Below are 13,732 nucleotides of genomic sequence, written 5' to 3'. Positions count from 1 at the left end.
GATATATCATATTGAATGTGAAAGAGAACTTCTAAAAATATTTGTGTTCCAAACTAAAAAAACCAACGTTTTCATCAGACATACGTCGAGACATCATTATCAGAGTTTGCTGTGTCGTATCCAAAGACTCGCAGGCAATGTTGGCAGCGCCTCGATCCCACAACCATATGTACTTACAGGAAGATAAAAAATAATACCCGTTAAGTGAGTCTTTACCAAACCCTCGACCATATCTCTTCGTTCTTTGTAGAAATCACTCAGATATTTCACTCGGTTACGAAAGCCTTCTAAACCCAAGCTATCGAAATATTTGATGGTAGCAATCTGAAGTTTAAAAGAGAAATTATTTTACACGTACATGTCAGTGAACACTTTTAACCTATACCTCACTAAAACAAGAAAGCGACATGCAAGAGCAACCCATAAATCCACTTGCGCGTTCTATGATCGCTTCGGGTCCAGTCATCCACCCGATTCTCATTGAAGGAGTAATAAACTGCAATTTAACTTTCTACATTGAGCGACATGAAGTTACATTGTTTAACTATTATGCGATTGCTAATCCAGCACGAGGTTGTTGCATATATACATTGAAATTTCGTTTCACCTTTGACATTGAATCCAATCGAATTATTCTTCCGTCCACGTCTAGTGCTTGATAGCTTGGCATGTAAGTCTGAAAAATTTGGTTAATATACTATCAAAGATATAATTTTCGAAACAAAATGCCCGTGTGAGTTTATTTTCCAATCCCCATTCTCACCTTTCCATACTGCAGATAATAGTAAGGATCGTCCTCCACTATTAACAAATCGTATTCTTGAGCTATCTGGAACAGAAAAGATAATTTAGGTTACGACGAAGACATTGATCAAGTAAAATCAATCAACTCACTTTGTATATTTCTTGTTTCCTTTCACGCGTCGTGTTAACCCCAGTCGGGTTCTGTCCCACTGGCGTGGTGACCAGTACCTTTGGTTTGTTCATCTTTCGTCCATTAGCAATCGGTGCCGATAGTTCTTCCCATCGATTAAGAATATCTCTGAGTTTCTCCGGCACTAATCCCTCTCCGTCCATTGGAACACCGAGATAAATCGAGTTCATTTTATGAACCTGCAACACAAACATTAAAGAGGTCTTTATTGTTTGCACTTCCAATGTAAAGTAAATTACCAACCAATTTCTTTGTTCCTCCGAACGCGAACTCGTCCAATAACACAACATCATTCTCTTCCATAATGGCTTGAAAAAGGAAGTCCATTCCACCTAACGATCCAGGACAAACCGAAGCTCCCCACTGGCTCCCATCTTTAGCTGCACCCATCTTTGGTGGGTTGTGGAATTCTTTGTGGATTACAGAAATCCATTTTAAGAGGTCGTCCATGCTGTGGAATTACAAGAATTTTAGTTAAAATTTTGTCCAAATTGAAAAATCTTACCCTCGCGTTCTCTGGTAAGGAGTAATTTTTCTCATCGTGTCTTCGTCCACATGAAGTTCTGTCCCATCTTTGCACTTAAAGGTTGCGCTCGAAAACGGAACAGTTTCCGGGTTGGGCATGCCAGAAGCAATTTCCACTGACCCAGGTACAGACCATGATAAATAAACCATTTTCCTTTAAAAACAATGTAAATTTTACCGACCGTTTTGCGTTATCAACTACGTAACAACACACACCAACACACCAACGAAAAATCGTCATAAAACAAACAAACACACCTGGTCAAGTAAAACACACTTGAGTCCATCTCCTCTGACAGAAACCTGAAATAAAATAAACATTTAAACAATAAATACTACAAACACAGTGTACACCTATGTTTTATCAAAATCAGTTTTGAAAGCTTACTTTTTGTAATCCATTATAAGTGACCGAACTTTGTGCTTTGTTCAACTTTTGATAAACACTCAAAGAGAATCAGCTTTAACATTAACGTAAACTTTACTATCAAGGCGGTCACAATAACGCGTTGATTGTAACTCCGTTGCAATATCTGAAAAACTGTCGGAATATTTGTTAATTTCTGCTCTTTGCACCCGCCATGGTTTGTACGCTATAGCTGCAACTGAATTTTAACGAACGCTGTCATGCGAAACTTGCACCGCTGTAAACTTAAGCAAACTTCTCCGTCTTTCTCTTTTCTCTCGTTTCTACGTCATATTGCCGAGTCATGACAATTCTCATGGCCGTTGTTACTGGCATAATGTTTTATAAATGGCATTTATTACAGTAGACAAGATGTAACCACAAAACCCGCTTAATCGTGATCTACTCTATACATTGTGTATAAATTTAGCATGTTCATACACAGCTACTGATTCAACCAACTAAAATGTTGACGTTTTATTATCTCCACCATTAAGTAGTCAAGTGCCAGAGTATTATTTTGGTTTATTTGCCAAAGTATGTAGAAGGTATGAATGCATGCGCACATAAAATCAATGCATGTGTAAGTAAGCCAAGTTTTGACGCATTGCGCGTCTGCATGACATTTTCTTCTGCGATCTTTCTGTTGTTCTTTGTAGCTTCTACATTCTACAAAACTTAAACGATGAATTATAACGGATTTCAATGGAAAAGAGCCTTGCGTGTCAAACGTTTCTGTTCCGGTTCTCACCAATAATTTGTGCCAGCATTGGTATCCCCTATAAGTCTCAAGCATTAATGTACCAACACATGACAATAAAAAACCACTACCCGCAAAAAAGTATATGCGGTTGCTCATAATATCCAAATATTCTGATTGTGTTTAAACATTTAACAAAAGTATGTGAAAGTCGTAAGGATGCGGTATGATCGTATAAATATTTTTTGTTTACTACCAAATGGGTCGGGAAAATAAAATGAAATTGTGTCTCATCTTCCCCACCCTACTATATATAGATTAATCTATATTTACTTTTTCAAAGTCGTCTTGAGTTGCCCGAGCAAAGCAAAGCGGCGACCTTTATTGCACGGCTTTGTCACTACACCACAAGCGTAATCGACAACGGGTACGACGAGCATAATAACGCCTCATTTCCTGCATAACGCCTCATCCGCCAAAAACATGCTGTCGTCTGTATTTGAAATACTAAGCCACAAGTACATTCTTGTAGTTGGAGCCGGCCAGTTTACTAAACCTGCGTAAATAACGTCAAATAAATATTGTTTTGTTGATTATGTTGTATTTGCTGAGTAATGATAATGAAAATTACCCGTTAAGTGAGTCCTAACCAAACCCTCGACCATATCTCTTCGTTCTTTGTAGAAATCACTCAGATATTTCGCTCGGTTACGAAAGCCTTCTTAACCCAAGCTATCGAAATACTTGAGCGTCGCAATCTAAAGTTAATTCTCACAATGTAAATCTGAGCAATCCTGCTGATAGTTATAAATTACCTCAGTAAAACAAGATAGCGACATGCAAGAGCAACCTATAAATCCACTTGCTAAACACATATGCCAGGTGTATACACATCTGAACGCATGTAAAATAATAACAATCAGTATTAAGTGATCCAGTGTATGTGCAGTTTACTCTACTATGGGGTAAAGTGGGACACTACTTGCAACCTTATCCCAATTTCCTGATGTTCTTATCAATCAACAACGCTTTTTTTAAATCGCGAAGCCACGATTATAAAACTCTGTAAAGATTCTTTGTTCATTATATACTAAATGGGCCAAGCGAGTATGAAAACCCATCTTACCCCACCATGCTATATATAGCCATGTGCTTTATATTTTAAGTTCCACGTGCTCAGGCATGCTGATGTATTGTCATGCTTGATTATTGTGTGCTGGTATATTCCTGTGTCAGTATACGCCATGTGCAGTGCATAAGTGAGGGGTAAACAACTATTCTGATATCCTGATATAGTTATGTCGTTATGTGTTTACCGAACGGTATGACTCGAAAACAGTCGTTAATGTTTAACTTTTCAAGCCAATCACGTGCGGTAATATTACACTTTCATTTCATACTCAAAATTATCAACGTATTGCTATGAAGTTATAGGTTATAACTTAGTCGTCTGCATGCTTTAGATTTGTAATATGTTTGCTGTTGTATAATTGCGCTTGGTATTCATCTTTATAACAGAGAGGCTATGGTAAAATGATGACAAATTAAAGGTTAGGCATTACAAGCGTTAAAGTATGTCGGTTTTAAATAACATAGACCCCGCGTTATTTGTTGCCCCGAACAACAGTTCATTTTGTCGTTTGCTTGCACCGTTATCAGAAGATTTTTCAAAAGGTATTTAACACATAATTTCTACTTGTTCGTATTCAAAACTTATTTCCTTTTTATAGACGTCAACACAGAATGGGGTGCAGGTGGTGTTGTATTTCTCACTATACCGCCTGTGCTTAGTCTACTTATGACCCTTCTTTACTGCGAGGAAGTTTATTATGTTTTCCTAAAGTCGAATTCAAAGGAATTGAGAACTTCCCTTCTATGGATACTTGGCACATACCCAGTGAGTGATGAAATTAACTTTAACGTCGTATATTGTAGGGTGGGGAAGATGGGACGGAGTTTTACTCTATTTTCTCGTTTCATATAGTAGTAAACCAAAAAAAACATTTCAAGAATTATAAGATCGTATCCTCAAGACTCCCATTGACCGTTCTTAAATAGAGAATATGAGATAAAAGCTCCCTTTCTTCCCCTCTACTATTTATTTGGACTGATCTGACACCCTTGCCTTTTCCAGGCTGTAATCTTGATTTCTACAATAGCTGTGTTTATTCCTCGCGCATTGGTGTACATGACGTTCATGTACACAATATACGTCGCGTTTGCCGTGTACAAATACTACTACCTCATCATCGTGTTTGCTGGCGGCACCAAACCTTTCGTGGATAAAACAGAATCTAATGACATCCGTCTAAACAATGTCCCGTGCTGTTGTTTGGTCTGCATTCCAACCATAAACAACTCAATGTAAGTACATAACCCATGGCAGTATTCATCCTATAAACACGATGCAGTTCTATTTGATGATTTAGACTGAAGACATTTCTTGTTCCATAAAATGGGCAGTTTGTGTGTCAACAAGGACGAAGTATGGATAATATCTCGTCATATTAATTCTATGTTAGATATATTGGAAATAAAGAAAGAAGAAATGTCTCCAACATCACGGGATATTAACAATTAATAAGTTGTATCCCAAAACTTCCAAAAATAAATCCATTCGTCTTTATTCCGAATTAACAAGCACCAATAAACAGGCGGGTAACAACAACAACTAAATGGTTGATCTTCCAAAACGTTATATTCACGCCTTTCTATGGAGCTCTTGGAATGATTCTTAAATCTGACTTCAAGCTTTACAGTACCACGGTCGGTACATAACGTTTTCTTTTGAAATTGCTAAAAGTATAAGTTTTAAAGTTTTAGGTGCTGAAATTCTAAATAGTAAAGTGTTAAAAATCTCATGCTTGATACGCAGGAGGTTCCTGCTGCTGTTTACCTTTCCATATTTAACAGTCTATCCACGGTGGTATGTATGTATGGCTTCAAAACGATCGCAATTATCGCCAATTCTATTGAAGGTATAGCAGCCAATGGTTTGTATCATTATATGTGGTGTAGTATAGCTACAAAGTTGTTGAATTATATTCTTAATTTTACCCGACCGCTTGATCAGTTGTGTTTTTTCTCTAATCCCAATCACTATTCTTGATGTATTGGTTTACAAATATAATAAAATGCATTTTTTCCCTTACATCCACCTAAATTATTTCCTGTTATATTTAATGTATAATGGTCAGTTGAACAGACTGGTTTCAGCGAAATTAATGTTTGTACTACAGGTATGGAGGAGATGCATGCAATCAAGGGGAAGACAATATGCATGCAACTCACTATGTTCGTAACTGGTTTTGAGAGTTTAATTTTCAACGTATTAGCTCAATTTGACTTGTTCCCTTGCGACCCACCGTTCGACTTTTACAGTAACCGTAAAGGTAGGCGCTTACAAAATGCTAAGATATAAAGGGTTTGGGGAAGATGGTACACTTTTACACTCTATTTTCACGTCCCATTTGGTAGTAAACAAACAACAATCCAGAATCATAAAACCGTATCCTCACGGCCCCCATAGACCGTTGTTAATTGTTTAAAACAGGATCAGGATATTTGGATATTATGTGCTAATGTACTATATAACTTAACCCTTTGTATGCCAATCTTCATGCTTGTACTTTTCAGCCTACAACAACTATGCCGTAGTAATCCAGATATTTCTTCTTGGTGTGCTGGCTCGACATTTCTACAGGTAACTCGGTGACAATCTTACCACACCATTTACAACACTGCATTTTCAGGCGAAAAGCTGATATTCAAAGACAGGCAGTCTTAACTGACGATGAAACTACTATAACATACAGTCGTGCCCATGGAGCAGTTGCATCTTCCGTGACAAAAGTGCTTGGCGATAATGTTCCATCTTATAACGGAACCGGAGTTTCAAATTCAAATGATGTACAAACCCCCGACAGTGCGTCTAATAGCAATCTGGTGTTAGAGGAAGACTGTTAAAATATACAATACCTAAATCGATATATTACTGTGGGGTAAGGCGGGATACCTCTAATACATAATATTCCATGTTTTTCTATCATGTAATAAACAATTAATACGCCCTTTAATGTCGCGCGCTACGGTTATATAAGATCATACAGTAAAATTAAAACCTGTCCCATTTTACCCCAACCTACTATATAATTGAATAAAGATTCAATACTCACTTTTATTAAACATGTTATGTACTTTCGCTATATCGCTGGTTCTCGTCGTGATGTTTGTGTAACGCGATATAGCTTGGTGCTTTGTGTAACCCGTGACGAGGTTTATTTGCTCAACGAACCGAAGCTTATACACTGAATATATGGGAACATTATAGGAAACCTGTTTAGCACATGTGCCGCTCGTATAACTGGATGCTCAAGATAGTTGAAATAGTTACTTCTGAACACAGTAACGTTATTGAAAACTATTACCTAAGTACAGTTGTGCAGGTATAGTTTGTCAAAAGCTAAAGTTAAGTTAGCTTAAGCAGGTGTTACTGGTTCACTGTAGTTACACATGCTTTTATATAATGGAAGGCTTGGCAGGCCTAAGGTTACAGAAAGAGATTTGGAACAAGTCAGTCTGTAACTTGTTGGCCCCGACCTCTGACAAGTTTTCTGAAAGTAAGTAGAAGTTTTAACATTAATTTTATTTATCTCTTAAAACACGATTACGAAATTGATTAATATGTATTTTGTCACAAACTGATTACAATACTGTTCTCTAATCTACTGTATGACAGTTGTATTCGAAAGCTGGGGTGCTGGGGGTGTTGTTTTCCTTGCTATACCGCCGATTCTTCTAGTAATAATGCTTGCTATTTACTTCGAGGAAATACATTACATACTTCTAAAGTCAAATTCAAAGGATCTTAGAAATTCTCTTCTTTGGATTCTTGGCAGCTACCCAGTAAGTTCGCTTCATACCAAACCAATAGACACTATATATAGTAGGCTGGGGGAAGACGGGACCCCTTTATCACATAATATTTAAATATCCTGATCTTTTTTCAAACAATTAACGGTCTGCGGCTGTCGTTAGGATGCGGTTTTATAATTCTTTGATTGTTCTTTGTTTACTACCAAATAGGACGAGAAAACAGAATAAAAAAGTGTCCTATCTCCCTCCCACACTCTTATATCATAAACCATCATGCATGTCTTCAGGCTGTATTGCTGGTTGGTACTGTCGCTGTTTTCACACCTCGGTCGCTGGTCGTTCTCTCGTTTATATCCGAAATATATCTCGCATACGCCGAATACAAATATTTCTACTTGATCATCACATTTGCTGGGGGAACCAAATCCTTTGTGGATAAAACCACACATATAGATGTCGGATTAAACAACACACCCTGTTGCTGCTTAATCTGTCTCCCAAAAGTTAAAAACTCTGTGTAAGTATTCGTAAAAAAACATATTTTTTAGTCGGTTTAAATCCAAACATGCCAGCTCATATGTGTAATAAAGTGAAGGAAGATGGGACACGTTTCATTCTATTTTCTCCTTCCATTTGGTAAAAAAAAAACTAAAAATAATAATAAAAAAAACTATAAAACCGTATCTTTACGACTCTCATAGACCGTTGTCAATTTTTTAAGATACGATCAAGAGATTTAGATATTATGTGCTAAAAGGTGTCCCATCATCCCCTACCCTGGTATATGGCTTACATATGGTTAAAATTCGTATCTTATGAGCTGCCATGTTTATAATGAAATATTTATTCCTTTTGTATTTTAAAACTGTACACAGATCTCTAATGATGCTTGCCAAGTGGATGATCTTCCAAAACGTTATTATGATTCCGTTCTATGGTGTAATCGCCATGTTGTTGAAGGCGGACTACAAGTTAAACGATTCACAGGTATATAGTGTGGTGGGGTGGTGGTAAAAAGTAACATAACACTTCAACCTTTTTTTAGGGTACGAACCCAGCATTGTATCTTGCAATATTCTACAGCTTATCTGCGGTTGTCTGTATGTATGGGTTCAACCTTATGTTTCGTATTGCCAAAAAAATTGAAGGTAAATCCAACAACCCATATTTGTTTGGGCAATGCTTATTCTTACTGTGTTGTCTTTTATACAGGTATGGAGAAACTGCATGCAATAAAAGGGAAAACTCTCTGCATGACTTTAATAACATTCGTAACTGAATACGAATGTCTTATTTTCAGTGTTTTGGATTATTATAATGTCTTCCCATGCGAAGCACCGTTTAATTTTAGGGAGAATTACGACGGTAAGACCTATATTACTGGTGAACATTATATGCTTGTTTAAATGAGTGATTGTAACTCGCTTTTATCCTCAAGTGGTCGTAAAGCGACAGTCGTTATAACACGTGTGTTCTGTTTCATACACGTCGTTCCAGATTACGAGTTACCATGTATGTAACTTTGTGGGTGTTTATATATTTTTGGATTTTTTTCATTTGATTTAGTTTGCCCTTGGTATTCATACAGCCTTGTGTTTCAGCTTTCAGTAATTACGCCATGATTCTGCAAGTTTTCGTGCTTGGAATAGTTGCCAGGAGGTATTACAGGTAAAACATATGTGTATACTCGTAACATTCACTGTTTAAAACAACCACGTTCCAGACGCAAAGAAGATATCCAAAGACAGGCGTTTTTAACAGACGATGACGAAATGTTGTTTAAAAATCAGCATATTGTTGATGCAGTTCCATCTTCAGTTGATAAAATCGTTGAAGAAAGTTGTTCATACGGTACCACAGAACCTAACGCTTTACCATTGAAGCACATTGTTAGGCAATGCTAATAAATAAAAGTAAATTTTACAAACTTTTTAACCATTCCTTGCTTATTTTATGTAAACAATCATACTTGAAATCCATTATACCAATACTATAAACATGTAGTAGGATGGGAAAAGACGGGACACCAATATTACATAATATCCGAATATCCTGATCATTTTTTAAACTATTAACAACCGTCTATAGGAGTCGCGAGGATAAAGTTTTATAATTCTTTGAATGTGCCATATTTTCCCCACTGTATTATAATATACACATGTAAGAAGCTACTTAAATACTTCAGCTAAACGTCAAACAACATACCAATTTCTCAATCATTTTAAAACCTGGTTCGGTTTATAAAGAACCACACGACTTGATAAAATTGTTTTATTTCTTGAATAATGAACAAAAACAAAAGCCACGTCAAGCATGCAACAAAATACGCTTTCATTCCAAACAACTACATCTACACATTCAGTTCCCTCTATGCTAATAAAGGCTAAGGAACACAGTTACGGAAATCTAGACGAAAATCCAGATTTTCGTGGAAATGATTGGTGAATGGGGGTTGAGATTGAACATATTCCATACGGCATTCTTGCGTGGCCATAATACGAATGAAGGAGCGCGCATAGGAAGTCATTAGGTGCTGTAAACAATCGGTAAACAACCCTTGTTAATTACAAACGTTCAAACAGCTTCGTGGAGAATAGTAAAGTGGGTTAATTGCTCTGTGCATGTTTACAGCACAGACCGTTGCACTAAAATGACTGAGGCGATATAAAGAACTAACAAAACATTAAAATTTAAACAAGTTGTCAATTAAAAGTCATTAAAACTGATTTAGAATAGAATTGACCATCTTAATTGTCGTCACGAGCAATTAAGGCGACGACAAACGTCAAGGAGACGATTAACCTCTGCTGCACCGATTGCAACTTCGCTGGCAGTTGATTGACATCCATGATGCGTAGAGTCGCGCACTACAGTAGCGAGCTCGGGCCCACGCAGGACAATTACGACTTTTGTCGGAGCATGAGGTTGGCCGAGGTCTTGGGGTTGTTGTTGGTGGTCTGGTAGGTGAAGCTGTAAAAATAAGTAATTAGTTGCATATTAACTTTTCAATTGCGACTATAGCATATACCTCTGCAGCTTCGGCAGCAGTTGGGCGTCATCCATCTCGGGTTATTCTGGCATTCACCACGCCTCGCCCATACTGGACAGTTGACGCTGTTGTCGGTACATGTGGTGCCACCTCTACAGCTTCTACAGCAGTTTGGGAGCATGTACCTCGGGTTGTTTCTGCACTCTCCATTTTGAGCCCATGAAGAGCACAAAGAATTTTTGTCTACGCAACTTCCCCGCCGCCGCCGCCGCCGCCGCCGCTCCTCCGCCTCCACCGGTACCCGTTCCGCCCCCACCGGTGCCAGTTCCGCCCCCACCGGTGCCAGTTCCGCCCCCACCGGTGCCAGTTCCACCCCCACCGGTTCCTGTTGTGGTACAACCATACATGGCATTCAGTTGGATAAGGTCTTGACGGGAAAATCCGTTTCTCTAACAAAAATAAACAAGGTATAAGCTTTAGTATATTGTAAGGTGGGGGAGACCTTTAGCACATAATATCCAAATATCATGATTATGTTTTTAAACAATTAACAACGGTCCATGAAAGTCGTAGGGATGCGGTTTTATAATTCTTTAAATGTTCTTTATTTACTACCAAATGAGACGATAAAATAGAACAAAAATATGTCACATTCCCCTTACTATATATAACATTACATAGGTTGGGGTACATCACGATAAAAAGCCAGTTATTTTACAAGACTCACCTGAGTAGTAATAGGCCTTCCTTGCAGGTCTGTAATGGTAGGTCTACGATTGGAAGAGAATGCGTAGCTGTTGTAATGCATCACTGATCCAATGTCGTAAGGAGAGTTTCGCGAATTGATTTGTCGGTTCGACATTTTGTTGAAGTTGTACGCCATGCCTATAGTTGTATAACTTATTTAAATGGTCTGCTGTATTTACATTAAAACACGGGGCTTATTATAGTTTACTAACCTCTGAATATGTTGGCTGTATTGATCCTTACATGCGAATCTCGGTCAGGTCGACTTTGTTCGTGCCAAAAACCCAGTGAATGTAGAATCTCGTGGATTACTGTCCCTTTCTGCCAGCAACCAGAAGCCAAAGATACCTAAATATAAATAGGATTTTAGGAAAGAGTAAAATCACTGGGCTGAAGAATAATTGAATGTAACGTATTTATTCTCGAGTGGCGGGACAACGACAGTTGTTATAAAATGGGTGATATGTTTCACACCGCGTACCTGCCTACGAAATATTACTTATGCAACTTTGGTGTAGATGGTATTTTAGGGTTTTTCCCAAGAACACCCACACCCACAATGATAGCAGTGCCGAACCTTGAAACCATAAACGCTTGGCTAAAGGAAGGCGAGCCAAAGTCCAAAAAAATAAGAAAAAGTTAAGAAAAGGTTAAGAAAAGGTTAAAAAAAAGTTAAGAAAAAGTTAGAAAAAAGTTAAGAAAGGGTTAAAAAAAAGTTAAGAAAAAGTTAGAAAAAAGTTGAGAAAAAAAAACAAAAAAACTATGAGTTAGGAAAGTTAAGTCTCAGTTCACAAACCATTATATTTTAATACTTACTTGTTGTCTGGACGATTGCCTTCCTACAGGTGAAGAGCATCCTCCACCTGGATACATATACAGATATGGCCGCCCCGAGTATCGTGTGCTGGGTCGAAGCCGTATGCAGGTGTTGGCGTCGAAGTCACGAACTGCAGCAGCAATCGCCGCTCGTCCACTTGATCCTGAAATACAAATAATTGGGAATATTTTAACCACGTACCATGACAGTATTGCATATGTTGATAGAAGGGTATAACCAGGATTTTTAGAATGCTGGCATTATTTTAGTAATCAGCTACAAAAACGTAAAAGTCTACTAACGAATAGTGTATGGAAGATATAGGCTTCGTACAAACTGGCATCACCAGTATTTTCTTTATTAAGATTATATTTTGTATTTCTGATTCAAATATAAGATTCTAATAACAGATGCTCCATGAGCTCTAGATCAGGAAAGAGAGAAATTCTAATATAGTTACTACTCTTGAGCAAACGTTAAAACTTACCAATGCCCCTAGATACCGCGTAGGGGACGACAAAGTTATTTCCTTCTCTTATATTGTTCCACAACCTGATGGACCTTCCTGCAGCATGTTGTACAAGTGGGTCATAGGTGGGTGCGGGAGTCGGGACGCCTGTGTCGACGTTTTTCAACAGGAAGGTTTTGGTAAGATCTGTCAGTTCGATGTCGCCTTCATACAAACCTGGGAAAACATATGAGGGTTTTGAGTTAACGTAACTGAATAAATGTAACCTGCTTTATCCTCGCGTGGCTGAAAAGTGATAGTGGTTATAATACGGTTGTTTTTTTTTATATACATCTCATGCCCGCTTAAAAGTCACCACGTATTTAACTCTGCCGTTAACTATCTTTCCGAAGACAAATATACGGCCACAACGGTAGCAGCGAGGTTATTAAATTAAATACAAGTTAATGGTAAAGTACAGTGTATAATATTTATGTGGCTTCAACGTTTTAAGGTGTGTCTAGGTGTGAGTGTTTTTCCAATTACCTTCGCCATCGCTGCATTGGCAAGAAACACGACAACCAGATGCGTCTTTACGAAAGCCAAACACGCAGGTTTCAACTCCGCAATCTGGTTCAGCGGTGCATGGAGAATTTAAAGCTCCTGACGGCGAGTTTTGTCTCAATCTTCCTGCAGATCAAAACAGAGATCGCACTTAAAACATTTTGCAATATTACGAACAGCCTTGGGGCAAGACGATGTGTGTTTTAAAGGTTTATTGCCCTTAGCATTTCTTTATGACTGAACTTACTTTGAGCACACGCGTTAATGACTTCTAGAGGATAATTTTGCCCCTGCTGAAGAACCACATCGTTGCATTCTTTTTCTGTTTGAGCAAATGCTAAATGATGTCCAATGAATAAATCTAAAAAAGATAGAAAACCGTGTTAGCCTGAGCAATTTCTATTTTAAATTAACAACATGCAAACTTACCAAGAAGAAGTACGTACGATGTTATATGTAACATCATTATACAAGCCGCAGGATCTACTACTGCGTTGTTTTTTTACACCCTAGGTTGCAGAAAGCTGTTATAAAAAAAAAAAAAAAATTAAACTAACACGTCGGCCAAGAAATGTTTTTTTTTCAGCCCAACTAAATATCAGTGCAAAGATATTGCAGAGGAATCTAGGCTTTGATCTTCGGCGAATTCTGCTGCTTCTGCAACCAGTCGCGCAGATTTATAGCTTTCGCGAGCCCTGACCCTTTTTCTGCGTGCGTGGGCGATATG

The 13,732-nt window shown here is 38.0% G+C and overlaps 3 protein-coding genes across 8 annotated transcripts in view; 1 reads left to right on the top strand and 2 right to left on the bottom strand.

Moving 5' to 3' along the window:
* Window positions 1-2,001, bottom strand: part of LOC100177655 (kynurenine/alpha-aminoadipate aminotransferase, mitochondrial-like) — a 6,603-nt gene extending 4,602 nt beyond the window's left edge. The window contains exons 1-9 of one of the 4 annotated variants that reach the window (XM_026836167.1): window positions 1,848-2,001; window positions 1,718-1,762; window positions 1,440-1,613; window positions 1,178-1,385; window positions 895-1,113; window positions 764-829; window positions 608-676; window positions 386-496; window positions 178-324 (exon numbers count right to left, since the gene is read on the bottom strand). In XM_026836167.1, the coding sequence (XP_026691968.1) occupies window positions 178-324; window positions 386-496; window positions 608-676; window positions 764-829; window positions 895-1,113; window positions 1,178-1,385; window positions 1,440-1,613; window positions 1,718-1,762; window positions 1,848-1,861 (1,053 nt within the window). In that variant the 5' untranslated portion in view covers window positions 1,862-2,001. The remainder of the gene's footprint in view (window positions 1-177; window positions 325-385; window positions 497-607; window positions 677-763; window positions 830-894; window positions 1,114-1,177; window positions 1,386-1,439; window positions 1,614-1,717; window positions 1,763-1,847) is intronic. The other 3 variants (XM_018813357.2, XM_026836164.1, XM_026836165.1) reach the window with 3 other exon arrangements.
* The window catches only part of LOC100180004 (organic solute transporter subunit alpha), a 43,934-nt gene extending 34,093 nt beyond the window's left edge, over window positions 1-9,841 (top strand). The window contains exons 1-12 of one of the 3 annotated variants that reach the window (XM_002131280.4): window positions 2,915-4,239; window positions 4,296-4,462; window positions 4,700-4,929; window positions 5,220-5,331; window positions 5,441-5,543; window positions 5,805-5,957; window positions 6,202-6,268; window positions 6,318-7,470; window positions 8,316-8,427; window positions 8,486-8,588; window positions 8,653-9,108; window positions 9,164-9,367. In XM_002131280.4, the coding sequence (XP_002131316.1) occupies window positions 4,140-4,239; window positions 4,296-4,462; window positions 4,700-4,929; window positions 5,220-5,331; window positions 5,441-5,543; window positions 5,805-5,957; window positions 6,202-6,268; window positions 6,318-6,531 (1,146 nt within the window). In that variant the 5' untranslated portion in view covers window positions 2,915-4,139 and the 3' untranslated portion in view covers window positions 6,532-7,470; window positions 8,316-8,427; window positions 8,486-8,588; window positions 8,653-9,108; window positions 9,164-9,367. Of the gene's footprint in view, window positions 1-2,914; window positions 4,240-4,295; window positions 4,463-4,699; window positions 4,930-5,219; window positions 5,332-5,440; window positions 5,544-5,804; window positions 5,958-6,201; window positions 6,269-6,317; window positions 7,471-7,727; window positions 7,958-8,315; window positions 8,428-8,485; window positions 8,589-8,652; window positions 9,109-9,163 lie in introns of those variants that run through there. The other 2 variants (XM_009861455.3, XM_026836170.1) reach the window with 2 other exon arrangements.
* On the bottom strand, window positions 9,698-13,669 carry LOC100184704 (zinc metalloproteinase nas-15). Its single transcript, XM_026836169.1, has 9 exons — window positions 13,435-13,669; window positions 13,253-13,366; window positions 12,988-13,131; window positions 12,481-12,678; window positions 11,993-12,156; window positions 11,389-11,524; window positions 11,157-11,314; window positions 10,469-10,878; window positions 9,698-10,410 (listed from the first exon to the last, which is right to left on the bottom strand). Exons 1-8 carry the CDS (start codon window positions 13,469-13,471, stop codon window positions 10,591-10,593), a joined length of 1,239 nt encoding a protein of 412 aa, XP_026691970.1. The 5' UTR covers window positions 13,472-13,669; the 3' UTR covers window positions 9,698-10,410; window positions 10,469-10,590.
* Window positions 13,670-13,732: the final 63 nt, after the last annotated feature.

Source organism: Ciona intestinalis, chromosome 9, assembly GCF_000224145.3.
Source record: "Ciona intestinalis chromosome 9, KH, whole genome shotgun sequence".
Lineage (NCBI taxonomy): Eukaryota > Metazoa > Chordata > Ascidiacea > Phlebobranchia > Cionidae > Ciona > Ciona intestinalis.
The sequence above is the reverse complement of the archived record's forward strand: the minus strand, read 5'-3'. Positions and strand labels throughout refer to the sequence as shown.